Raw genomic sequence first — 25,807 nt, 5'->3', positions numbered from 1 at the left:
TTAATAAGTAAAGTAAATTATATTTCCACAGGTTAATTTTATTTCATACATTTCAATTTATATTAAGCAGGATTGATCACACAGAGTGTGTGTGTGTGTGTGTGTGTGTGTGTGTGTGTGTGTGTGTGTGTGTGTGTGTGTGCTAGCTGGTGACGCAGCCGGTTTTACAGTCACATGTTCTGCCACAGACATCATAAAACAGATAAACCTCTACATGTGATTATGTTTTATAGCGTTATGACATTATTAAGTTCTTTTTTAGGTCAACGTTCTTATAAGAACTTCAAGCATATGGAAAGTAAGAGAAGTTTAAATGTGATGTGACATATGAGTTGTGGTTTCAGCACTGACACAAAAATATTAGTGTTGCCCTAAAGATTTAAAATACATATTTAAACATCATATACACTACTGAGAGCAACACCAATTACAAGAACAGGCGCATTTTCAGGTTTGCTGACGACTGTGTTTTTTCGGTCTTCCTGAAGGTGAGACACTAGACGATGACTTTGTGACTTAGTATAATGAATCTCTCCTTTGTCTAAGTTACTTTCAGCTAGTCCCTTATTTGATCCACATGTTTGACTCGGCACAGATTTTACACAGGGTGACCTTCCTGATCCCACCCTCCCTTTTATCTGGGACACGTATCAACACTGAGAGTACCAATCTACTGTGCCTCCACCCAGTCTCAAATCGGGGAAATGTTATGTGTAGGTGAATGTGTCAACCACTATACCATAGAGCCATCTGTCTTTTAGCCACACAGGTCAAAAAAACTAAAGACATGCATACAAACACAACGTTTTATCAAGGCAGCTGACTCACAAACAGCCTTTTTCAGTAAATATATGAACCAATGTCTCCTCATGCAGGTTGTTTTGACAAATTTGACCAAAATTACCAAAAGTAACAACATTTTCTGTATTTTTTTTTTTTATTTGGTGTGTTGTAGTTTTCATTTTCTAATATTTTTTCCTAAATGTTTTCAATTTTGAGTTTGAGTTTTAGTTAACTAAAATAACCTCAGTCTGAACCAAACATTTCTTTGGGAGTTTGAGTTATTGCCCTGAGGTTGTCTTTCTATTAATCTGCCTGGAGGACTAAACAACTCCATGTCTTTTTCTTTTTCTTTTTACCACTGACATACCTATCTGCAACCTGATTATATTATTTTCTAGTGGGACAATAACAATAACACTAAACCTTGAACATTTTATTGTGGAAATTAAAACCCTTCTTAAGCACAGTCATTCTGTCTTTGTTCACCGGAAACTGAAGCCCAGCCTGTTGAATATGAACTGGGTTAAAGTTACAGACAGTAGTGAAGAGTTTTGATCAATGTCCCCAACTTATAAACTTCAGAATTATTCTATAGTACAGTATGTTATGTTTTCTAGCTGGCTTTGTGGTGTCCTGATGACATAAAAAATGTAAAACATCTTGATGTGGTACAATGTGATCATACTACCTCAAGATGTCATAGATCATAGATTGATTGTTTGTTTGTTTTCTTATAAAATTCTTATAAAATATAGACTTTTTAGTAGATACACTTAGGAATAAAATCTCCTGAGGACAAATTTAGAGACAAAGTCTCTGACAAACAGTTTAATGGCCAGATGAGTTTATTTCCGCTGTTTTTTCATAACGAATTAAGCAGACGTAAGATCTCCAGTTGATTCTAAATGTTAAGTCTCAATTTGTTGGTGGTTGATTGGAACTCTCAATATGATTTCAAAAGACATAAAGCTGCCAGTGAATGAGGCCATTTAGACTGAAAAATTAAAAAAAAAAATAACAATGAAAAACAAAACAATAAATGATCACAGAGAAAAACATTAAAAGTGGCAAAATCAACAATCTGCAATCATAAAAAGGAATGAACTGGACAGCAGCACCAAAAATCCTGAAAGTCGTACCAGTGCCAAAATCTACAATCACAACATGAATCATGAATGGAAATACAGAGGAATTACAGTAGGGAGCACTGGTTACACTCAAGAACATTAGATTAGGCTTTGCCAGACATCATCTAAAGAGTCAGCACAGCTCTAAAAACAAAAAGAAACCTTTGGGCAGTTGAAACCAAAGTTTACCTGGGAAGAAGTATGAAGAAGAAAAGAAACGGCTCATGGGCATGTATGGCTGCAAGTGAAATCGGGTCACTAATGTTTATTGATGATATGACTGCCGATAGCAGCAGCAGGAAGAACTGTGAAGTGTGCAGGGCTATACTCTCTGCTTAGATGCAACCAGTTGGTGCAAAACTGATAGGACTTTGTGTTACAGTGCAAATGGATAATGATACAAAACAAATGTACGTAACCCAAGAAGTCCTCAAAGGCAAAGAAAAGAGAAATTCTTCAATGTCAATGTCAGTCATCTGATCTCATCCCAACAGAGCATGCTCAGTTTCTGATGGCAAAAGTGAATGCAGACAGACCCACAAACAAGCAGCCCTTGAAGGTGAAGGCTGCAGTGGCATAACAGAGCATTTCAAGAAAGGAAACACAGCAGTTGGTGATGTTTATGGTTTCAATCATTCCTTGTGTTGAAATTGTTACTCTGACCAGTTACTTTTGAGCTTCCAAAAATCGGGGACTGCATATAAAAATGACTGCAATCCCGAAACAGTTAATGCAAAATTTTTACTTTCAACCTCTTGAATAAAAGTTAAAAGTCTGCTTTTTAGTCACATTTCCATTCTTTGATTTAAAATGTAATTTAATATGACGTATAGAGAAATCGAAAAAGCGGATTTGTCCAGAAAGTTAATGCCCAAACTGCATACTTGAAAGATAAACATATTTTCATCAAAATCTGGTATTGTCAGAAAAAGCTGGCAGTCGGGCTTTCACAAAGTTACACATTCATGGACCGTTTCCTTCCAGTATGTGAATAATTCTAATGCATTACTTCCTGGAGTAACTTTATTGTCACAGTTTATGACGGGCCATCTTTTATATGGTGTACTTGTCATTTGAATAAACAGAAACAAAAGCCGCCTGTTCAGCTTTTAACCCCCACAACAAGCTGCTGACGTGTCATTGGTTTATTCAAATATTTACTGGTGTCTTTCTAGAGAATGGTATAAATGAACAGGAGTCCAAAGATTCCCAGTTCAATACTGGGAGGAGACACAAATCCTTTTGCAGTTATATCAGGAAGGCCTTTAGATATCTGCCAAATCACACATCCGGAGCTACCTGATGTGGCAACCCTTGAGAATAAGGAAGCAAGAAAAGCAGATCTAACCTGTCAGTACAGCCTTTTGTTGAAAAGCAGTGAAACAACAGAGGGGCTCTACAAAAATACTGATTGTAAAATGCACACAGTCACAGTCTGGAGGTTTGTTTAAATACTAAAGGGGCGATTGAATGGAAGGAGGAGGCAATAGTTTGTAAACTGTGCCCTCTAGTGGAGAATGATCATGCTGTAGCTGGAGGAATAGACCTTGAATGCTTTTTAAACACAGTCGCATAACCTTGAATTACTACTTATCTTGCTGGTAAATAAGGTTGATACTACAAATGTCACCCACATGAGTGCATGTGATAAAAAACCTACAAATAAACCAGATTCATTTACCTTTCCTAATCTTTCTCATTGTATGCGCTGATGTTAAATAGTGATTCTGGGAAACAGAAACTGAGAAGAAGGGAGGGGAAAGTGACTTTTAAAGCCCAGGCTTGTGTATGAGAAAGTTAAACACTGGTTCTGTTATAAGACTGTCAGCTAGTCTGCTTTCAACAGCCAGCATGTGATCACGTCACGGGTGACAGAGCACAATCAAGTCTAATGGCGCAATGATGGGATGCCAAGGGAGAGGCTAAGAAACTGCTTGCGGGAATACATGGGAAGGAGACTGTTTGTTTACACGGGGAACATAAACTCATTATTGCTTTACAGTCAAAGGCAGCAGGAACACCTGTTGAATGACCGGCCCAGCTGATGAGACAGTGTTTCAAAAGTCTTTCTGAAACTGTGCGAGTATACTTTGAGTGTTTACGCATACACGTAAAATTCCCAGACCTCCAGGTTGAATTTAGGTTAATTGTGCATCAAGAATTCTAATTTAGTGATTCATTCTAATAAATTCCCACAACTGTTAATGTTTTCTTACTGTTATATTTATTTATTTCTAATTTTTTCTTATCAGCACTGCAGTCATTTCTGCCAATAAAAAATTATATGCGGTTGTGTGCTAGGACAAGAACAGACTTTTATTTAAAAGATATTGATATCTTATATGTTTTGCTATAACCAGATGAATACCTATGGGATATTTGGTGCTGTCAGGCAGCAAATAGCAAACATTAGACCATGTTTTACAAGAATGGTGTTCATACTTCCTCTATGCTGAAGGAGACTGAAGGTCTTTCCATTCAACTGTTGAAAAAACTTCTATATCTGTTGATGTTCTTTTGTTGTTGTTGTAAATATTCTCTCTTATTTTTTAATTAAAAGCATTCTAAATAAAAGTCGCAGCATAATTAGTGTTTGTGGAATCAGCCCAGATCGGATTAGTTTGAACTCCGAGATCAAGCTCACCTTTCAAATGTTATGTTTTTATGACCGTCTTTTCCACACTTGCTTTGAAACTAAAATCCTCTCAGTCTGGCAACCATCCACGACCTGGACTTTTAAGCTGGGTGTGATGTCTGGTCTGGTGTGGGAATTGTGACACCTTCTTTGCATTAAACGCAGGTGAGAATTGGCAGCTACCTACATAAAAAGACTCCCTCCGCCATACTGGCAAAGCACTGACAGCAAGGTTGCCATTTGGAACCTTGGACCACAAACTACCAGACAAAGATTTCTTTTTTAATTTAATTTTTTAAAGTCAATAGTGGTAAATTTTAAAATAATTTCAGTGTTTCAAGTCATTTCTGCCAGTTATCCAACTTTTCCTCAGAGTATGGCTCTCCTCATCGCCTTTATCTTTTTGTCAAGTTGGACAGCGGCGGCTGTTACACTTCCTTACAGTTCGTATGTGAAAGGATCCAGGGTTGATTTTGAGTCATCTGGCAGCGGACCAGAGGAACCTGTCCGGGGGATTGTCAAGGTTGTGCAGCTGGACCATCATACCCTGACCCAGTCTGGATTCTTCAGAAGAGGACTGACCCCCAGAAGAGCCCCTTCCCACAGTACCAGACTGCCCTTCCCTTCCTTCTTGTCTCGCGGTCGTCCAGGTCAGGCTGTGGGCAACAAGGCTCCTGTAAATCCACTACACAACCTGCGCCCTAAAAACCCCACTGAGTTGGAGCTAAAGAAGAAGCAGGGCCTGCAAATGTGGCAGAAAGTCATAGATAAAGGCGGCAAGATGTCTTTGCCAGTGAACCTGAAGGACATGAAACAGACATGCACTGCAGTACCTTTCACTCAGGTAAGAGCCAAAGAATCATACGTTTTCAGTTCTTTCCCCATTAATATGCACATGCAAATCAGCGTCAGGTTAACTGACTTCTTACACGACTACACAGAATATTGGAAATTTCTCATTGTTAGTCACATTAGTGTTGATTTTTTTTTTTAAAATGATTTTTACAGTCTGCATTAGCTGTGGTGTTGAAGCACTGATTTTTACTTTCTCAGAGGTAAAGGAAACATTTATGTCTATAGCTGCTGTGTTTACCCTAAACCTGACCCTCGCTGTCATCTTCCCAGCATGTGACAGCAGATGGATGCGAAACAGTGACAGTACACAACAAGCTGTGTTTCGGCCAATGCAGCTCCCTCTTTGTCCCGTCTGAAGGAGAGTTTGAAGGACTGAGTCCTGAGACAGGAGCCTTCCACCGGCGGGCCCCCTGCTCCCGCTGTGCACCATCAAAAGCGCAGACTGTTACTGTGCCTCTGCGCTGTGGAGCCGACGTCCGGGAGAAGCGAGTGATGGTGGTGGAAGAGTGCAAGTGTGAGACAGGCCGTGAAGAAAAGAGCGCCATGGCTGCAGGTTCCAGGCACGTGTAACGCTGTAAAAGCTGCCGCAACAAGGCTTCATGACATTTTGTGCTGTCTGAATGCAATCCTGTGTTGCAAATCACATAGAAATTCAAGTAGAAGACAAGTTTTTAATTTGAATCAAATCACAGCCAAAGTGAGCCACTATTTTTCATAAACGATAAAGTGATTATTTTAATAGCTGGAACAAATATTTTATGTGTAATCGTATGTGTATCTGTATTTTTGAGTCTGAATGTATTATTCAGAAGGTAAACGTTCTGGTGGCTTCTCCCACCATCGCTTGTTGACAAAGTGACCTGAGCTTCGGTCACGCATTTTTCTGTTGCAACAAAAGAAACGGTCCACACTGGACTTATGATTAAAAGTGTGTTTAGATTAATCTAAACTGAAATATTGTGATCTGTGATATTGTCATTAAAATGTCCTCTTTGTCCGCATTCCTTTTTTTCCTGGCATTGCTAATTCGTTTTCTGCCAACACTGTTGGATTTACAAGAGCAATTTAGTTTGCATGCAAAGCTCAAGTAAAAACATGAAGAGCATTTGTTGTTTTTTTTCCCTCCCACTCTTGTATTCAAGCATTCAAGTGTCAGCTTCTATATTTTATTAAAAAGCCGTGTTCCATCGACTTTTAGCACATAGCACTTACATCTGAAAGCACCGAACTAGACAGCAAGCAGGCTATTGAGCACAAGTACTTAGCGGTAAGCAAACATAATTGTTTCAGCATGGACCCCTGAATTATGTATAGGCACCACCTATTCTCATGCCCAATCTCTTTTCAAGCTAGCTGTGGGAATTTGAACATCCTTCACCACAGATGCACTTGAGCAAGAGGGCATGTGTGATTATGTGTGTATGTGCTTTTTTCCCCCCGTTAGAGCCCATAAAACCTATTATTCATTTATATCCTGGCACCTGGGCCTGGTAAAGTGAACTCATCCCACACATCCCTACATACATTCCCAGAGGAGCATAAAGAAGGGGGCTCTTTACGTCGCCTTGGCATGTTGTCAAAATGGCTGCTTAGATGGCCATTTGCATTCACGTGGGCTTTCTGAAAAAGTGAAAGCGTTCATTGCACTACGGGGGTGCATTGAGTCCCTTGGATTCCATTAGCATGTGATTAACATCTTGCGTTGATGGCTATATTTTCCGAGATTGATGGGACAAATATTTGCCCAGGTCTTAACTGTGAAGAATTAGGGGCCACTTTTAATCAGGCACTTGTTTTCTTTTTCTTTTTTTTCCCTCTATACGTAGACATATAGAGAAGGTGGAGAGCTTGGGAGACTCACACGACAATGAACAAATTCCTCATAGTGAAGAGGGTTGTTTGTGAAATGTCAAAGTCTGAGTAATCTATAACTAATCATGGCTGTATTTCCCTAAATGTCATTATGCAATAGCGCATTTGCCATCAGTCCGCATGATGATGTTAACAAAGAAAGAGTGATGAGCTCACTATCTTCTCCCTGTATCACCCTCTTTCCAATCTTTTTTTTTTCCTGGAAGAAGAGAGATTAAAAAAAAAGAAAAATGGGCATAGTGAGGGGAGGGGAGGATGAAGACGGTTGTTGATTGAACAAACAAGGTGCACAAGAGATTGCACCACTTAGCAAGACAGATGTCAGCCCCCTTTGCATTGTGGGATCCGGCGGAGCACTCCTGTGTCATTAAGGATGGCCTGGTTCCCATGGCGAGGGGAAAGGAAGGAGCGAAAGGAGGAGGGCCTGCTGCCAAGTTCAGCGCCTCGGGGATCAGATCAGCGTCACGGGGTGCTAAGTGGCCTAGTTAGCGCTTTAAAACGCACAATGAGCTGCCTGCTTTTTCTCTCGCTGTGTGTGTAGGCCTTTTAACTGTCAGACATGGAAATGGTTGGGAGGTATGTGTGATGGGTATGTGTGGGGGGGTTGGAGGGTGGGGTGGAACTCAAGAAATATTACTTAAGTCAAGGTGAATTTAAAGGAAACTGAATGATAAAGTGAGACTTATAGGTGCCCATTTTTCTCATTATTGAAAAGTTATATATATATATATTTTCCTTCATTATAATAATATATTAAGTGCTCATTGAAGTATTTTATGATTCATAGTAAGAAAAGGAAAATTACCACACTGAACCAGTTTGATGCTGATGAAATCTTTCCATTGATTTCCCGGCCTTTCCTACCTTTGCTGGCTACTTGGGGCTTTGTTGTAGCTAAATCACCGTGCTACTCTGGATCATATACCGTAAGTAAAAATAACGTTTTTTTCCCTTTTTGTTTTTTTTTTCTGTAGCAGTAACTGACAAAATTGAGATGACAGCATGATGTGCTAAGCTATCAGCTAGCTAGCGAGCTTGGTTAGCAAGGTGCACCCATTGCACAGAGATAAAATACCTCAAAATAGTGTTAAATGACAAATAAAAAATAACAATATAACTTACCAAACATTTCTTGGGTGGCCCATTAGTAGAATTAACCACACTGTGTGGTTATACTAGCGCTACCAAATACCACTAAACGTGTGGGTAGCTGTGGTTTAGGTGTTAGGGCAGGTGATCTACCAAACTGGAAGGCATGTTGGCAAGTTGGCATGCCTGAGTATCCTTAAGAAAAATACTTCATATTATCCCTGATGCAGCCATTGTGAATGTGTGTGTGAATGTTGGAAAGGGCTTAGGCATAGATAAAAATGCTATGTAAATGTATGTATGTGTGTTTTATTGAGTGAAATAGTGAACACTTTGAATGCTCAAGTGAGTAAGAAGGACAAGTACCACCAAGTCCATTTAATTTAACTTCAATTTTATTTACATAGCATCAAATCACAGGAATTGTTGTGTCAAGGTGCTTTATTTTCTTATGGCGAAGAGACTCCTTCAATAATAGTGAGAAAATGCCAACAATCAGATGACCTATGAGCAAGCACTAGGCAACAGTGGTAAGGAAAAACTTTGGTAAAACAGTGGTAAGGAAAAACTTTGGTAAAACAGTGGTAAGGAAAAACTCCCTTTTAAGAGAAAGAAATCTGACTCAGGGAGGGACAGCACTCTGCTGCAACATGGGAGGTGAGGGGACGAGTGCCAGAAATTAATAATAACTAATGTTTAAATACAGTGATGTATAAACACAGAGAATGAAAAGAAAAAGAAGAAGAAACACACTGCCCCCAGCAGTCAAGGCTTACTGTAGCATAACTAAGAGAGTAACCCTCTTTTAGGGAGTAACCTTATCTCTTAGAGCAGCGGACCCCAACCTTTTTTGCGTTACGGACCGGTTTATGCCCGACAATATTTTCACGGACCGGCCTTTAAGGTGTCGCGGATAAATACAACAAAATAAAACTAGTACCGGTACCGAAAAAAAGAAGATTTATTCATAACACACATGAAAAGACCCAGGAAAACCGAGTTAACGATAAAAACAATAACAAAATAACGCTGAAAACCGATAAAAACCATGAAAACCATACATTTCACACCTGAGCCTCTACTCTCACGGCCCGGTACCAAACGACTCACGGACCGGTACCGGTCTGAGGCCCGGGGGTTGGGGACCGCTGTCTTAGAGCCACCTACTCCAACCCTAACTACAAGCTTAATCAAAATTAAGGACATTTTTAAGCATAATCTTAAAAATAGAGAGATTGTCTGTCTCCAAAATAGAAACTGGGAGCTGGTTCCACAGAAGAGGGTCCTGGAAGCTGAAGGCTTTGCCTCCCAGTCTACTTTTAAATATCCTAGGAACTACAAGTAAGGCAGACGTCTGAGAGCAAAGTGTTCTTTTGGGGCGATACGGTGCTACGAGGTCTTTAAGATAAGATGAGACTTGATTCAGCAGTTTGAAGGAGAAGGATTTTAAATTTGTTTCTGGATTTAACAGGAAGCCAGTGAAGCTCATATGGAAGAAATATGTTTTTTCTTTTTAGTCCCGCTCAGTACTCTAGCTGCAGTGCTCTGAATCAATCAAAGGCTTTTCAGAGAGTGTTTAGAACAACCTGGTTATAATAAATTACAGTGGTCCAACCTAGAAGTAACAAATGCACTGGTTTTTCAGCATCACTCTGATACACAATGTTTTTAATTTTAGAGATATTGCACAAATGCAAGAAAGCAGTCTTACATATTTGTTTAATGTGTGTGTGCTGAAAGACATATCCTGGTCAATAATGACTCCAAGATTCCTCACAGTGTTACTGGAGGCCAAGGCAATCCCATCCAGAATAAGTATCTGGTTAGACAATATGTTTCTATGACTTTTAGGGCCAGTTTACCACAAACTCAGATGATGGATACAGTTTACTGGTTTGATGGAGCAATAGTGAAGCCTGACCTGCCAGCTATAATGTGCTGGCTTTATGTTTTCGCCCTGGAGCTTGTTGCTTAGTTTGGACCTGAGTGGAGTAGTGATCATGCTCCTAGATCTGGCATCTGCGGGTGAGGGTGAACAGGGGTCCAGGATGCACTCTCTGGAAATAAATTTGGATGGTGAAGAGGTATACCAGAAGGATTATTTGTAAGACCTGTTAAGTCATAGGTGAGATGGTGTGTTATCACCTAAATCCCCGCAGTAGAGGTCTACTGCTGTAGGTGTCAGGTTCTAGGTGAGAGTGTGTCTGTTCCACAGTTATAACATCCATTTCCCCTCTGATGCAGCAGTACATGCTCACTCTGTGGTGTTAGTGTGGACCAGCTGGTCAGAGTTGGCTCTGCTGGAGATGGCGCCCCGGGCTAGGCCTGCCAGCCTACTGCCATTCTGCCTGACTGCCAACCTGCCCGCCAGACTGTCTGTTGGGTGCTTAGCAGAACAAAGATAGGTGTAGCCCTACAAAAGTTTGTTATTGGATAAAATGTTGATGTAGTTTTAACCAGTAACCATAGTAAAATAACTGAATGGGTTTTTCTGGTTCTGTGTGAGTTAGACTTTTGCTAATCTGACACTGTAAGGTGAAGGGGGTTTATTTTATTTCTTTAAAAGGTTTTACAAGAGATTGAAACAACATTTAATTCAATTACAACCTGATTTAATGTGGAGAAGACGGAGCAAGACATCACATGAGATACAGTTAAGGAACCCCTTGGCAAGTCTGCTGACCATAGGCCAGTTTTTTGTGGCTTCCAGTAAAGCCAGGCCAACACTTCTTCTTTTCATTATTTTAAAAGAATGCAGATGGAGTAAAAGCGCTTATACAAAGCTAAACTGTCACCAGACAATAGTCCGTGGTTTCGAGTTTACAGCTCTCAAATACCCTCCCTCTTGTGCTCTCAGCTATTTACGTGCACACACCCAGAGCCTGCTCAACCAAGGGCTACAAGCAGACCACAAACGGAAAACACAACTCCATAAATCTCATTTATTACCTTTAGATTTCACATAATCTCTTAATCAAGATTATATGACTCTATCGCTAAAATTTTGACATTGCTTAGCAGTTGAAACGTGGTAAATAAGAATTTTTTATGTTCAGAAGTGCATTGCTTTAAAAGATTAAGTCTAAGCATAGAAATGTGGATTGATGTAAAAATGTAACATTGCCTGATATAAGCTCAATGTGATTTGGCTGTTCTTATGAAATATGTTCACAACGTTTGTAGTTTCTCTTAAAATAATAATCATGTAAACACAGAAAGAGGTTTTGAAAGCTGCAATCATTCTTCCTGCACACACCTACCACTTACACACTTAGTTATTTGTCTATTTTTCAGACCCAACTAAGAGACCAACAGTATCCTTAACCTGCTTTTTTATTATCTGATGATCCCTAAGATGCAGCATCTGTAGTTTCTCTAAAAAAGTTCTATTTCATTAAGAGTGATATTTGAGTGATTTCTATCTGCATTTGATGATATTTGTATTTGCTTGGGTTGTACTTGTGAATATATTTGTGGTGATTATTGCTGCTGAGTGTCGAGCTGTCAGTAAACCCTCTGCTGGAGTGTGATGATGATAGCAATGTCGCTGTGGCAGGTGCGGTCCTGCATGCCATGCAGGTGATGTCTCTCATGCTCACTTAGCTAATGACTCCAATTAAAGTAATTAAGAGCTGGCATGGTGAAACCTGCTCACTCTTCCACTGCCAACCCATCCATTCCCCTTCCTTTTAAGCAACACACATCAGCGCCCACCTCATACCACTACATGCCATCATCTGCTGAACTACTTCTGCTCTCTTGCCTTCCCTTCATTTTTCTCCCTCGGGCACCTCGTCCTCGTCGTTATGTCAAAACTATCCTGCGCCCCTGTTCCTTCTGAGGCCTTTGAAAGAAACATGAAGCCTAAAATCAGCTAAACGCTGCACTCCAGAAGCACTTAAGAGACCCTCAGCTCAACTTATTGTCACACAGACAGCTACGGAAGGGGAAGACCAAAGGCTGGGTCCGACAGGAGGAAGAGGCGAGTTAAAGAGGGAGAGGGGATGCAAGCCAGGTCCTAACGAGGGGAAAGATAATTGTTTTGTTTTGTTAGGGGCCCTTCTTCAGTATGGAGGGAGTTGAAATGACATGCCGCACATGGTTTCTGGATGAAGTGATGAAAGGGAAGGGTTGAGAGATGCAAGCTTGATGCAAGAGTGCTGAATTAGTAGGGAAAGGGGGTGCAGCACCAAAAATGCAGCAGTAATAGTACTGAAAAAAAAAAACCTCCAAAGAGTTGTAGTCACAATGAAAAACCGGAGGCTGCTAAGTGGTTTTTACACTGACAGATTCACAAGCTCCCATGAAACTTTGATTATAGTCGTGCACGTTGTTTGTTCCATTTACGGGACTTCTATAACATTTCAATGTCAAAATACACATTAATCACAGAGTATTTCAATATCACAGTCCACAAATTCCAACAGTGGGAAAGACCACTCTGAGCCAACTTGGAGACACAACTTTGGCTACCGGGCCTGGTCAGATTTATCAAAATTTATGAAACGGCAAACATATGAATCTCTGGTGTCTTGGTGTTCTTTCAGCACTTGGATTCCCAGACTGACAGACGAAGTGCCTGGATTTGTAGCTGGCGTGGCAGCACAAGCACTTTTCCAGAATCTCATCCCATTTTCTGTGAGAAAAAAAGACTTTGATGTGAACCCTGGGCTTACCTCCCCCTGTTTTCCTCATGTGTTCGCCCACTCCAGCGTAGTTCCCTTTTATTTATCTTTAACATCTGACCAGAAGCTAAGATGAGAAATAAGTAAAAGAGCAAAAAAGAAAAGAGGGGGGAAAAGAAGAGGCCTTTCACAGTGAGAAACATCACTGGTTGTTTCTCACTCGATTCAGGAGCCGAGAACCGAAAGCCTCGCAAAAAACCATCATCATCAAATTTACAGCTGAGCACACTTTGGTAATCTGGCTACTAACAGCATCAAGCAAATTATCCTGGTGGACTGTCTGCTTGCGCCAGACCAGCGAATCACCTCCAGAAGCCTGTCACCACTTCCATGAAGATAAATGGTATCATTACACAGTCTCCATCATGCATTAGCTGATCTGGAATCTGCTTTCTGCAAAAGTGGGAATGGCTACGGATTACACTCAGCCATCGGATAACACTGACAAAATGTGTGACAAACATTGGTAACCGTCTCTCTCTTTTTTTTTTTTGAAAGCGCTCGTTGGGATGCAGCACCGGATTATGTGTTGCAAAGCAGTTCATCTTGAATCGGGCTCATGAAACACGCATTTTTGTTCGGACTGCTAATAAGATCAGGACCACTACAGACACAATTCATCCAGCACATTTTGCCAGTGTCATAGATATCTGTCCGCAAACAGTGATCCATCAAACAGTCATCATCACAGTGGGCAGAGGAGGAATAGTATCATGCCAGTGTGTGAGAAAGAGAAAGAAGAAGAGTGATTGAGAGACAGACATACGCATAGGGGGTGGGGGTACAAAGGGGGGAGGTGGGGGGGGGGGGGGGGCAGTGCGCCAGTGTTCAAGAGAGATAGGCCAAGTGAGAAAGCGAGGCAGTGTGTGCATGCTGGAGTTTGTGTGGAGGGGTACAGAGGAGGGGTGCAGGTGGCATGGAGCTGGCGCAGGCCTGGCCCACTGTCCCCTGGCAGTGCCAGGCTCCATCTGTCATCAGCAGGAACATCTGCAGCCCAAGGTGCCCTTGTCACCCAGCGTTAGAGTAACGAGTTTGGCGTTTCCATTAGTCCAGGGCCCTCGCCTGCCCGTCCAGTTCTAGCCAAAACCATGGCATTTTGGGTGTGAGCTAGTGTGTGTTTGTCTGCGAATGAGTGTGTGTCTAGATATGAGACTGGGAGAGTGCGAATGAGGGAGCGAGCAAGCTGTGGGTGACTGGATTTGTTTGTCAGTTTGTACGCGTGTATGTGTGCGTGCGTGGCCGCGTGTGTCTGTGTTTGTAAGAGCAGGGGATGCCAAGCCAAAACAACATGGCAGTGCAGAGCGTTGACCCAGCTGGGTTGAGCCGGCATGTCGAGTCATGTCCCCTCCTGATGTGTGTGTGCCCAGTGCGCTCACACCGCTGCCAGACCCAATCTCTGGTCCTCTTTCCTTCTCACTCTCACTCACTCTTTCCCCCTCTCTCATCTTTCTGTCTTCCATCTGTCCACCTCCCTCTTATCTGCCCTCTCTCCCTTACCTCTCTCTGGCCCTTGTAGTCTCCTCCCTCCTTGTATGAAAAGTCCTTTCACACCCAGAGTCTATACTAAAATTCTGCCTCTGAACGCTACTCATATTTTATGCCCCCCACCCCAAAAAAAAAAACAAAAAACAGATGGCACTTCTTTCCCGTTTTCCTCTTTTCATCCTCCTCTCTGAGCTCTCCTCCTCCCTCCCTCTTTTCCCCATGTTTCTTTCCATCCAGCCGGTGTAGCACTGATCCTAACTGGCAGTCCACCTGTTTATTCTCTCTTTTCACCCACTCTCTAATTTAAAAAAAAACGGAATCAATTCTGTCTCTCTCAAGGGAAGCAACGTGGATCCATTATTTCTTATTGTAGCTATAACTTTCACATGACATTTTGTTAGGACCAAACACGGATTTGACAGTTATCAAATTCCCCGTGAACAAGATGGTTGCTGTTTATATCTGCGCCACATGGTGGCTCTAACGAGCAGCAATTCTTCTTGATATTAATGAACCCAGTTTGGCTGCGTTTGTGTCACTTACCCCTAGAATACTAATCAGACAAACAGGAGCGCATCCGAATAAGATAAGATTGATTATTCTTTTCCATTTTCTGTATTAAAAGAAGGCGTGCATCATAAATCAGCTCTGACAGCATCTATGAGATGTTAGCCTGAAGGTGTGAGGGAAATTAGATTCCTCTTAATAAAAAAAAAAAAGCCCCACATTGAGGACTCTAGTGTGAGCTGAGAGTCTCTGACATGCAAACTTATACACAAATGCTCACTTAAATGTGACAGACATTTTTTTTTTCTTTGCTAAAGCTTATTCTTTGACACTCAAAAAAAAAGCCCAGCCACTTCCTGTGAGAGAGGAGAGAGTTTTATGCTATAGTCCAGATTTCATTCACTCTCTTCCTTTCTTGGCCCTGTCCTTTAAAGGTTTCTCATCCCCTTATCGACAGTTTAAAAAAAAGTGTGTGGCGATAGAGTGAGTGAGATAGAAAAGGAGAGCCACAGTGAGATAAAGAAAAGGGAAGCGACAACTGCTAATCAATAAGATTTCTCCAACCTCGCTTTTTTTTTCCTCTCCCCCCGAGGCCCGCGGCATTCAAGACGAGCCAAGACGAACTTGGCATTGTCGAGCACGCCTTAAAAAGAAACACCTGCGAGGTGGAAGACTTAAAAAAAAAACAGAAGAAAAAAAAAATCCTGCTTTTCGCAGCTCTTAAAAATGTTGGCAAATGTTCCATGGGTTTTCTGGGAACAAAACAGTAAAAAGAAAGAGCTTCCATGCAAGTGAAGACAAAAGGGATGGTTTTCCATAGAGATGGAGGTGTCATTACACTAGAGACGGTTGCCAGATTTGGACTTATCTTACCCCCCTCTCCTCCCCATCCCCACGCCCGTCCTTGTAGCTATGCGATCTTAGTTGATTATCAGTGCTTCGAGCGGTGTTCAGAAAGCAAATAATGGAGAGCAAAATTTAGCTGTTGATAAAATATGTTTGTGGCTTTAGATGGGAAGATGGGATCGGTGGGGAATGCGCAGAGAGACAAAGATGGAGAAAGCTAGGGAGGGATGGGAGAGAGGAGAGAGAGGAAACTGGAGGGGGGGGGGGTAACTAAAACAGATGGCACTCTTGGCATCCACCTCTCTCTTAAATCTGTTTCTGCTGTTTTTCTCATGTGCACGAGGCTTTAACCCTGTGGTAACCTGTGTCCCAGCCTGACCCCGAACCTAACTGCTGTATGTAACAAGCTCGCCGTGTGGGTTTGTGTGTATCCGTGTTCATCTCTAGCACCTCTCTGTCTGCACACTCCTCTAATCGGCACCCTATGGAAGTGAGTATCAGCTGTTTTTAAAGCCTCGCTTTCATTTTTGATATGCATCTATATCTTATTTTATCTAAATGGGCTACTCTGGTATTTGTGCCGAGCTTGCCCTCTGCTCTCCTGACTCTCAGGCATCAAGTTCACTCACATTCTTTCCCCTCAGAAGCTCCAAATTTCTGATTTCTTTTTGTATGATTTTGCAGCGTTGACAGTGACAGATTTTCATTATTATTAGGTGGCAGAATACAACTAAGTGCTACAATCAAGTACAGTCTGGAGAGTTTTTTTTTTTCAGAACATCTCTGAAGGACATGCTACATTTATCTGACAAAGAAGATTACTTTTAGGTCAAGTGTCTACAAAATACAGTCCATTAATAGTGAAACTCTTACATAAAGTACATCAACTGGCAGCATTTCAAGAAGTAACACTTGCCTGTTCATTAATAAATGTTACAATAATAAAATCACACCAGCAGTGTTATATTGTACATTTTGTTGTTGTTGCTTTGGACTTTTTTGTTCACTTTTAAATCGTGCAGTCGTAGCTTTTATACTTCTTTGAGGGATCTGAATACCTCGTCCGTCACAAAAAATGAATGGTGCTCTTCGTATTTTGACTGCGTGCAAAAAGTCTCATGCACCAATTTGCAAAGGCTTTTTCGTTCAGTCCACGCACTGCAGTTTCAGATCAGATCGTCTGAGCCTATTTTGTCAGTCTTGAGATTTCTCGGCAATGCAGAAGAAATATTTTTCCACTGGTGAAAGGAGACATTTTAGAAACATATTTGGGATAAAATAACTAAATTATTCGGGAGAACGTGAAAAACAACATTGCCGCTCATGACTGATAGAAGAAATATCATCATATGGCTTCAAACACCTGGGATGTCGACTGTGTATTTAGGCCACGTCCGTTGCTCAGTAGGTAAAAACATCCATGTGCTGACTCCCATAGACAGACTACAGATTTCCCTCAATGCACATCACTTATATGTGGGGTGCTGCAATGGTGTGTGCTCATTTGCATAATCTCCCATTTAAAAAGGGATGTGCTGGAAGCCGTTGGGAGGGGGTGGTGGGGTGGTGGTGGGGTGTTGATGGTAAGGGCCGGGGTTGGGAGGTGGGAGGGTGTACAAAGTGCCCATTGTGCAGTCCCAGGATAGGGAAAATGCCCTGTAGGGCCTGGTTTGTGCATGTGTGTGTGTGTGAGTGTTTATCTATGTGTCTGTGTGGGAGCCACACCTGTCAGAAGAGCCTGAGGGAAGCAATGGGATCACTATAATGAGTGTGTACATGTCCATATACGTGTCTCTGTGTGTGAAGCAGATATAGTCAAAGGGATTTCATTAAGAGGGACAAGAGCATTAAAAACTGTGGGCTATATCAATCTTTTATGTCCTAATTGTTTCCCTTTATTAACTTGGCTTGTTACCATGCCATTTTCTCTTTCTCAGTCGCTGTCAAAAACACACACATGGTCACACATACTCCCACTCACTTTCTCCCGCACTCAGCAGTAACCACACTTAGCAGCAGCATGATTTGATTACTTCTCTTCATCATGCCAAATCATAATCTACCCAAGACGCAGCAGGCCGATAGGATCAGACTGGAGAAATAATGGTAAAATCTGATTTTTTTTTTTTTTTTTTAGGGGGGGGGGGGGGGCTTTTGAGGAAAAGAATCCAGAAGTGCCGAAATGGCTGATGGCTATGTCTCTAATGGTAAAATGTAATGCTCAGCAATCTGCTTAATATCCCCGCCGCACTCGTTAGATTAGTGAACATTAAGGAGATTGGAAGATTTGCACTCTTTTGTTTTCCTATAGCAACACAGGGGCATAGAGACTACACTGCTAATGATAAGGAACCAGAGGTATGAAGAGGTTTAAGGTGCATGAGGGGGTTACTAAGCTGCTGCGATTTCAGTTATGGAGGATGTGAAACAGATGAACTAACGCAACTGTTGTTTAGGGCAGCCGACATGTAACTCACACACATACACCCAAAAAAAACAGAGTGAGAACCATTTCTGAGACCACACAGCGGCACAAAGATCATTGTAAATAATATTCTTTCTTTCACCACTATGGGAAACAGTAGCAGCCCGAAGTCGTCCCCCTATTAATGACTAATTCCTCGGCTGGATTGGCTCAGGGCAAGACAGAGAGCGGTGTGTGACCACCACCAGTTAAAGCAGGGCCGTGCTGGGATTCAGAACGTTATCGGAGCTCAAAGTCCTAATTCCACACTGGGAATACTGCCATGGGTAACATAATAAGTCCACTTTAGATCTGAGGGAGAGAGAAAAAGGTTTTGTTTTTTTTTTATTCTGGAGTCTTGGCTCCTTCTGCGGTAAAGTTCCTTAGGCGAGCGTAAACAGATCAACAGAAAAACAGCTATTTTATTTTGCAGGCTCCCAGCAGTTGTGCGAGCTAATAAGAATAACTATTAAACTCATGTTCTGGTTCCCAGGGAGGGATTTTTTTTTTTCCTTTTTCTTTTGAGAGAAGGCAAATTATATGACCTGAGCTCCGTAGGGTGTTTTATATCGCTAGGGTGAAGCAAAGCTGAACACATTAGTACTGCACATATCCACTGCAAGTGCAGGACTTGTCACAAGCTTATTTTCCAAAGCCTTCACAATCCTGTCTTTCTTCTTACTGGCCTGCTCAATGCTCGAAGCTTACATAGAAAAAATAAACTGTCATTTAAGAAGGAAAAAAAAGATTATTTTGGATAGCTATCATCAGTTTTTCGTTTCAGGGGGGTGAGTGTTTGGGGGGATTTTTTTTGGCCATTTTCTCTAAAGCAGTCCTTTCTTATCGGCTGGGTGAAGCTTTGACAAAGCCCGAGATGATCCACATACCTTGTTGCTTGCAAAGGTCACACATGGTCACCTCGGGGGTGCAAACAAGAGGGACACAAACTTGTTCATAACACGCAAACTTTTCCTCACATTTTTATGTAGGTGGAATGCTTTTTGTATTTAGTATTTCAAAACCTGATAAGTTACCCCTCTTGTAGCCTCTCCTTGTGAGCTCGACTGTAAGAGAAAGTTCATGTCCCTGACACAAGTTTGATTTTTGTACTAATTTAAGGCACCGTACTTATCTAAATAAGCAGAATAACTCATCCTAACTGGATTAAACAGCAGACATTTTTGGGAGGGAAACATTATTTGAGGCATTTTTCGGTATTGCTTTGCACTTTTTGTTTTTATATCATATTGTTTTGTATTTCAAAATTTATTTGAGTGATACTTTATTACTAAAGTGGTGTTGCTAGTGTGTAAGTCCACGCAGAGATGGAGTGAATATGAAGCAAAGTACAATATGAAGGTATTTGAATGGTGTAGATTAGTGTGTACAGAACCATTGTTTAGGTTAAAAGCCACTGAAATTAAAAAACAAAACACTGTGCACTGATCCCATATAATAATATACTGATTCTAAGTAGCTTTTTGTTATAGAGTAGGGGTGTTAAACATACAGCCCGCAGGCTAAAACTGGCAAACTAAAGGGTAGCTTTGGAAACTGCTGACCTTTCACAGTTTTCATTTAACTGTATGGTCGCTGGTCATCTTACAAACAAAGACAAAACCCTGGCCTGTCATTATTCCAAAGTAAATAAAGTATGAAAGAGCAATAATTGTTTTTTATTGTTAGTATTCAATTTAATGACAGATACATTTTTTTTTACTCTTTAAAACTGATTTTCAGGGTTTTTACATAGTAAAAAAAGGACACTTTCTTTAAATTCATAAATAATTTTTGATAAATTGCCTACAAGATAAACTCCTTTTTTTCTTACAATGAGGTCCCAAAGAGCTGTGCTGATGTGTTTCTACAGCAGTGTTTCTTTATAATGTGGAAAAACTGTTGCAATTGCATTCCTTTTTCTTAAGGCACATCTGGAATTAAATGTGTAGTTAAACTTCTTTACATTTAAAGTAAGGGAAACTATTTGTTGTTTTTATTTTTTTTATCTTTTTTATCTCCAGGTTTTGTTTCTTTTTTTCCCCCCAGAAAATAGCTTTACTGGTCTTTTCACTCTAAGTTCAAATTAGACTGCTTTTGGCCAATGATGTAAAATGATTTTGACACTTCTGGTATTGAGTGTGTTCATAATCTCCTAATGATGTATTCTTGCACCTGACAGAATCTAGGTTATACAATCACTCTATATGCTACCGATGCACATTATTCAGCCACAATGTGATGCACAAAAGGTAATGGAGGAGATGAAATAAATATCCAGTGGGTGGCGGTGAGACACGGCCAAAATATCTTGGAAAACTCAATATAACTATTCAATAATACCAAAGCTATAACGATGTGTGGTTTAGAAGTGTAACTGGGAGTGACACATTTTTATTCACTTTTCATATCAAGTATCATTTCATAATATTTAAATATATATATGTCTATAAATTACTGAAATACTTTTAACCTACTTTTTTTGTATTTTTGTTCAACACATTCTGACTCAGTACCATGATGATTAGTATATGGTGTATAAAATGAATATGTGCTGTTGGAGCTGTGGGACACAGCCGTGTACAATGGAGACAACGGACACCAGAGGCTCCGTTCATGAAATGTGAGATCACAGTGACATCATATATAAGCCACTAGAGGCCACTAGAGGGATAAGAGTCCATAGGATTGTACAGATGTACAGTACTGGCACTGTAAGAGGGCAAAGCGGGGTCTCTTTCAACTTCAGGGGGGATTTGAGAAGTTTTTCATTTCTTGAAAAGGTTTACAAAATATAATTACTCCTTTATGTCATGATTGATGGGTGTTTTTAGCATTCACTGGGTTAAATAGACACACAAAAAATGACCAAAGCACCACTTTTCCATTTCTATTGCTTGAGAAAAAAGGAAATTATAGTTTCAGTTGTTAGATGTTGCACAATTTAGAGGAAAGGCAGACTTAAATCAACATGAATTCAACCTAAATTAGAGATATGCAGTGCTTGCTCAGGCTTCCCATTATTTTCAGTATTAGTAGGGGATAGATTTACACTAAAGTGTGTAGTGAAGTCCAGGGGTTGGCTGTGATAGTGTCGTTTAACCAATGCAATACAACTTTGATGATCATAAAAAACAAGCAAAATTAATTGTCATATATTACTCATAATGTACACAAATCACAGTCAGTCTGACTAATATAGCCATGACCTTTGCAGTCATTGCTATCAGTTGTGTACTGTTTATGCAGTATATGAGGAATTACAAGTCAATTCAAGGATAATTACTTTGGATAAAAGTGCACTAAATAAATGCACATGCACATTCAAAGTCACACACAAGCATTAGCAGAAACAAATAAAGATGCCAGTATGAAAACATTAACCATCAGTGGGAATCCAGAGCCAATTTTAAAGTTAGCACTTGGATTTGAGACTCTCACGGGTAAGTTTAACCAAAACAAACACAGAATGTACTCGCAGAAAATACATGTATGCTGTTCGCTCTTAGCCAGTTCTTTTGTTGTTGAGTTTATTAATAATATGTCAAAGCCAAACACATGTTCTGTTATGTTTTTATGCTATGTTCAGCACTGAGACAGTGAGATTAAATGCAGACTTCAATTGCTAAAATTTTCTTAATAAGTTGTCCAAAATATATCGCAGTCATCCACAGAACAGAAGAGGAGATTAGAGTCTTCTGGAGTGTTTGCATGCGTATGTATGTTGAGGAATATAGCGATCTGTAAGCATGAGCTGCAGGAGAAAAGTTGAACTCTGTCACAGTCATTGCTGTTGTGTTTTCTACCAGCGTCTAAGCATTTAGCTGCGGTTGGCAAACGATGTCCATCGAGCACGCAGACACGCATGCATGCTCACATACACACATACACAATTGTATTCTTTATAAGGTGCCCGCTGATGTCATGGCAACCCCATATCCTTAGCAAGAGAGAAGATGTTGTGTGCCAAAAAAATGCCATGGTAACTTTTTTTCTGAAAACCATGTTGCCCAGAAACCTTTGAAGCTTATTAAGTGAAACCAGTAGGGAGACCAATGGACAGAGAGAGGGCGAGTGGGGAATGAGGAACTGGGGAAAGAGAGAGACAGAGAGGGATGGTAGTGTGTCCTGTTCCCGGGCCAAAGTGGGTCTTTGTTTTAGGGAAGGGAACATTGTGAACCTGCGGTGAGGAGGGGCAGCTAGCTCACTAATGGCGCCTTCAGTGAATTCTGCCGTGGAGATGATGAGGCCAGCTAAACTTGTTATGATGGATTATCAAATTTTGTTTATAAGAAAAGGTTACTATTGACGCAGAGTTTATAATTTTTCATCTGATTTTGAGAGCTCCACAAAGATGTGGCTAAAAAGCAATATTTAGTGGAGCGTGTGTGTATGTGTGTGCGCGCACGGGCCGTCATTTGGCTTCATTTAAGTGTATATCTGTGTGTGTGAGACTGCATTTTTACCCATGATTATGTCCCTGGATGCAAAGTATGTGTATGCATGCTCTGTGTATGTCCTGTTCTCTCTGTGCAAATGTGTCCAAGACTGTTTATATATGTGTGTGCGCAGGTGTGTGTGTGTCTGTGTGTGCATGTGCCCTCACTGTGTAATTAAATCAGTCCATTTCTCCTTGAATTAGCTCGCGGCGCCAGCGGTGCTGCCCAGTGAGACAGTGTCAGGGTCTGCCAGTTTCATTAGCCCTGATGGATGACCTCATGACAAGCACCGCACTCACCTACACTTCAAAGAGAGCGCACCAACTTTGGACGTGTGGAAAAGTGAATGTGTGTATGCATGTACATGCCAGCATGTGTGCCAACAGGGACAACAGCAGGGGTTTTTCATTTCATGCCACCGTGGCCTTCTGAAACACCTCAGTGTGTTGCATATGTGTATTTCAGCATTGTAGTTCTGCACACAGAGCCATTGCAGTTACTTCTCTGTGTTTTCAATCATTTGTGCAAGTATGCGTGTGTGCATGCAAAACACCGCCTTGCGCTGGGTGTTGTCCTTGTTGCACCGTGTGTGTGTTTGTATGTATGCGACAGCATCACTTTGCGCATGTCTGTGCGTACTGTGTACACTGTGCACCAGGGCAGGGCTGGGCGCTTAGTTAGGGTTTTTGGTGGCGATTTCCATATTGCCTGGGGTCATGTGGGCAAGGTGCCAACTCCTGGTGCTGTGGGTGCCCGCTGAGGCGTGGGGAGATTAAAGCGGGCGCACGGTGCCACAAAGGGGCTTGTCTAGTGCTTTTTAATTCCCCTAAATTAGGGCATGGTGCCAAAGCAGCTCCCTGCTATGGCAAACACTCCATAACTGGCACCATAACTACCTCTCAGCAAGACTCGTAGAATGAGGGAGCGAGAGAGAGTGAACACTGGGAGAAAACACTCCCTCTCTCTTCTCTTTGCACACTCAGTCGCACGTACTTGCATACTTGTAATCAGTAGTTTTGAGCTTTTGCTAGTTTGCTGGGGGACGCCTTGAATACACCGTTGTTAAGTTCATCTCATTAACTGCACTCAGCTGCAGTGATGTCAGAATCAGTTATGGAATGTGCATGTGAGCGTGTGTGTTAGAGTGAATGTGTGCGTGCATGCAAATGTGCATACCCTAAGGGCAGTGGCAGGCCACTAAAGTAACAGTAGGTGGACACTTGGTCTGTATTTGTGTGTGTCTGCATATTTGCGCATGTGTTTGTGTGAGCGTGTGCATTAATGCCCTCGGGGTAGTGGCATGCAGCTAAAGGGCTAGTGTACGGACACTGGGGTGTGTGTGTTTGTCAGGTCTCCGTGGTCCTTTTCTGTGTCTGCCTAATCCAAATCCACTCTCTGAGGTGCTGCGTTGGCATCAGTGCATCGTCTCAGCGTACTGCCAGGGCCTGTTGGTTCACCATAGGATCTCTGATACCTTTGTATCCTGTCTCTTACATTTCTGTATGTGATCCAGTATTTTAGTAGTATAGAGTCATGTACAGCATTCCTTTCAAATCAATAATAACAATAAAATTAATAATAACAAAAGGAATAAGCAGGTTCTTTTCTTTGTCATTCTTGTCTTGTTTTGTTTTGGGGTTTTTTTGTAAGACTTATTCAGCCTTTTTGTCAAAACATAAAACCCAAGTATGATGCAATATATGGGCCTGGATAATGTTTTCTGTGCATCTGTGCATATGTGTCTGCATACAAACGCCTGTGTTAATCCCAGTCTCTCCCAGCATCTGGAGCCTTGACACAGTTTAAAGGGCTGGCTGTGTCCGCAAAGAGCTGGGCCAGTGCTCGCAAACACATACACGCAGCCGCACACACACACTCACACAGCTATCTAGGGCACCAGAAGGCCTCGGCAACGCCAAGGCAGAGGCTGCCCACTTTGGCACCATGAGGTGGGGCTGCGCTGGCGCTTTGGGGGAGAGAGAAATGGCAAGGGTGTGTGGTAGGTGCTGGGATAGAGGAGAGGAGATGGGTGGATGGGGGTGAGGTGTATATCTATGTGCGTTTGTCTGCGTATTGGTGAAGGGAGGGGAGGGCACCTGGCATGTGATAATAACCCTGGGAAAACGCCCATTCCCTCTGAAGAGGAAGGTGCAGAGGGAGGAGGGTGTGTGAGAGAGAAAGACAGAATGAGATGCAGGCATGAAAACAGGCACGTGTGTGTGTGTGTGTGTGTGTGTGTGTGTGTGTGTGTGTGTGTGTGTGTGTGTGTGTGTGTGTGTGTGTGTGTTGGGCTTGAGTTTGGCTGTTGAAGACACAAACTCCAATCTTGGAGCAGTCCATCCTAGTGTTCTTATGCTAATGCTGATTCTGTCATAGCTTGGAGGACAGGTGCTATATTTCATTCACAGCTAGACACGAAAGAAGAAGAAAAGAGAGACCTCATTTTGTCTCTTTTGCTGTTCATTGTGTCCCTAAAATACATCTCCATCTTCCTCTAAAGATCAAAATAATAATTCTGGAAACTTTTGGACGCATTCACACACAAACACATATGCACACAGTGCTGAGACGGGGTACTATCTCCCTCTCTTGATGCCGTCTGCACCCCTACAGACACCCCCCACACCCGCTGTACTACCTCCTCTCCTCTACGTAGCACCACAGATGCCCATGTTGCCCTGCAACAGCTGTCTCACCATGTGCCCTACCAAGTGTTGCCACCCAACGGAGGGGAGAGGAAGTGAGGAGGAGGGAGGATCAGAGTGGGAAGGGAGGGAGGGTGCTGAATTTTGGATGGGAGGAACCAGGTCATGAATATTAATTTCCCTTTTTCACTCCAAAAAGGAGCTGCCGATGTCTACATGGTGACCGCAGTTCTTGCTTTGTACTAATTATCAATGTGTAATCATAATTTTTTATTGCACCCTGGCTCACTCGCTCTTTCTGTTTCTGTCTCCCTCTGTCTGGCTGTTTCTGCGAGTCTCTCTTCTCATTTGGTTCTGGATTTGGTCGAGGTGATGGCC

The 25,807-nt window shown here is 41.7% G+C and overlaps 1 protein-coding gene across 1 annotated transcript; it reads left to right on the top strand.

Moving 5' to 3' along the window:
• The first annotated feature begins 4,819 nt into the window (after positions 1–4,819).
• dand5 (DAN domain family, member 5) lies at positions 4,820–6,211 on the top strand. Its single transcript, XM_040023631.1, has 2 exons — positions 4,820–5,389; positions 5,671–6,211. The coding sequence occupies exons 1-2, from the start codon at positions 4,922–4,924 to the stop codon at positions 5,968–5,970; spliced, it is 768 nt and encodes a 255-aa protein (XP_039879565.1). The 5' UTR covers positions 4,820–4,921; the 3' UTR covers positions 5,971–6,211.
• The last annotated feature ends 19,596 nt before the right edge of the window (positions 6,212–25,807 follow it).

The sequence above is a fragment of the Simochromis diagramma genome, unplaced genomic scaffold, assembly GCF_900408965.1.
Source record: "Simochromis diagramma unplaced genomic scaffold, fSimDia1.1 OVJJ01000302.1, whole genome shotgun sequence".
Taxonomy (NCBI): domain Eukaryota; kingdom Metazoa; phylum Chordata; class Actinopteri; order Cichliformes; family Cichlidae; genus Simochromis; species Simochromis diagramma.
The sequence above is the reverse complement of the archived record's forward strand: the minus strand, read 5'-3'. Positions and strand labels throughout refer to the sequence as shown.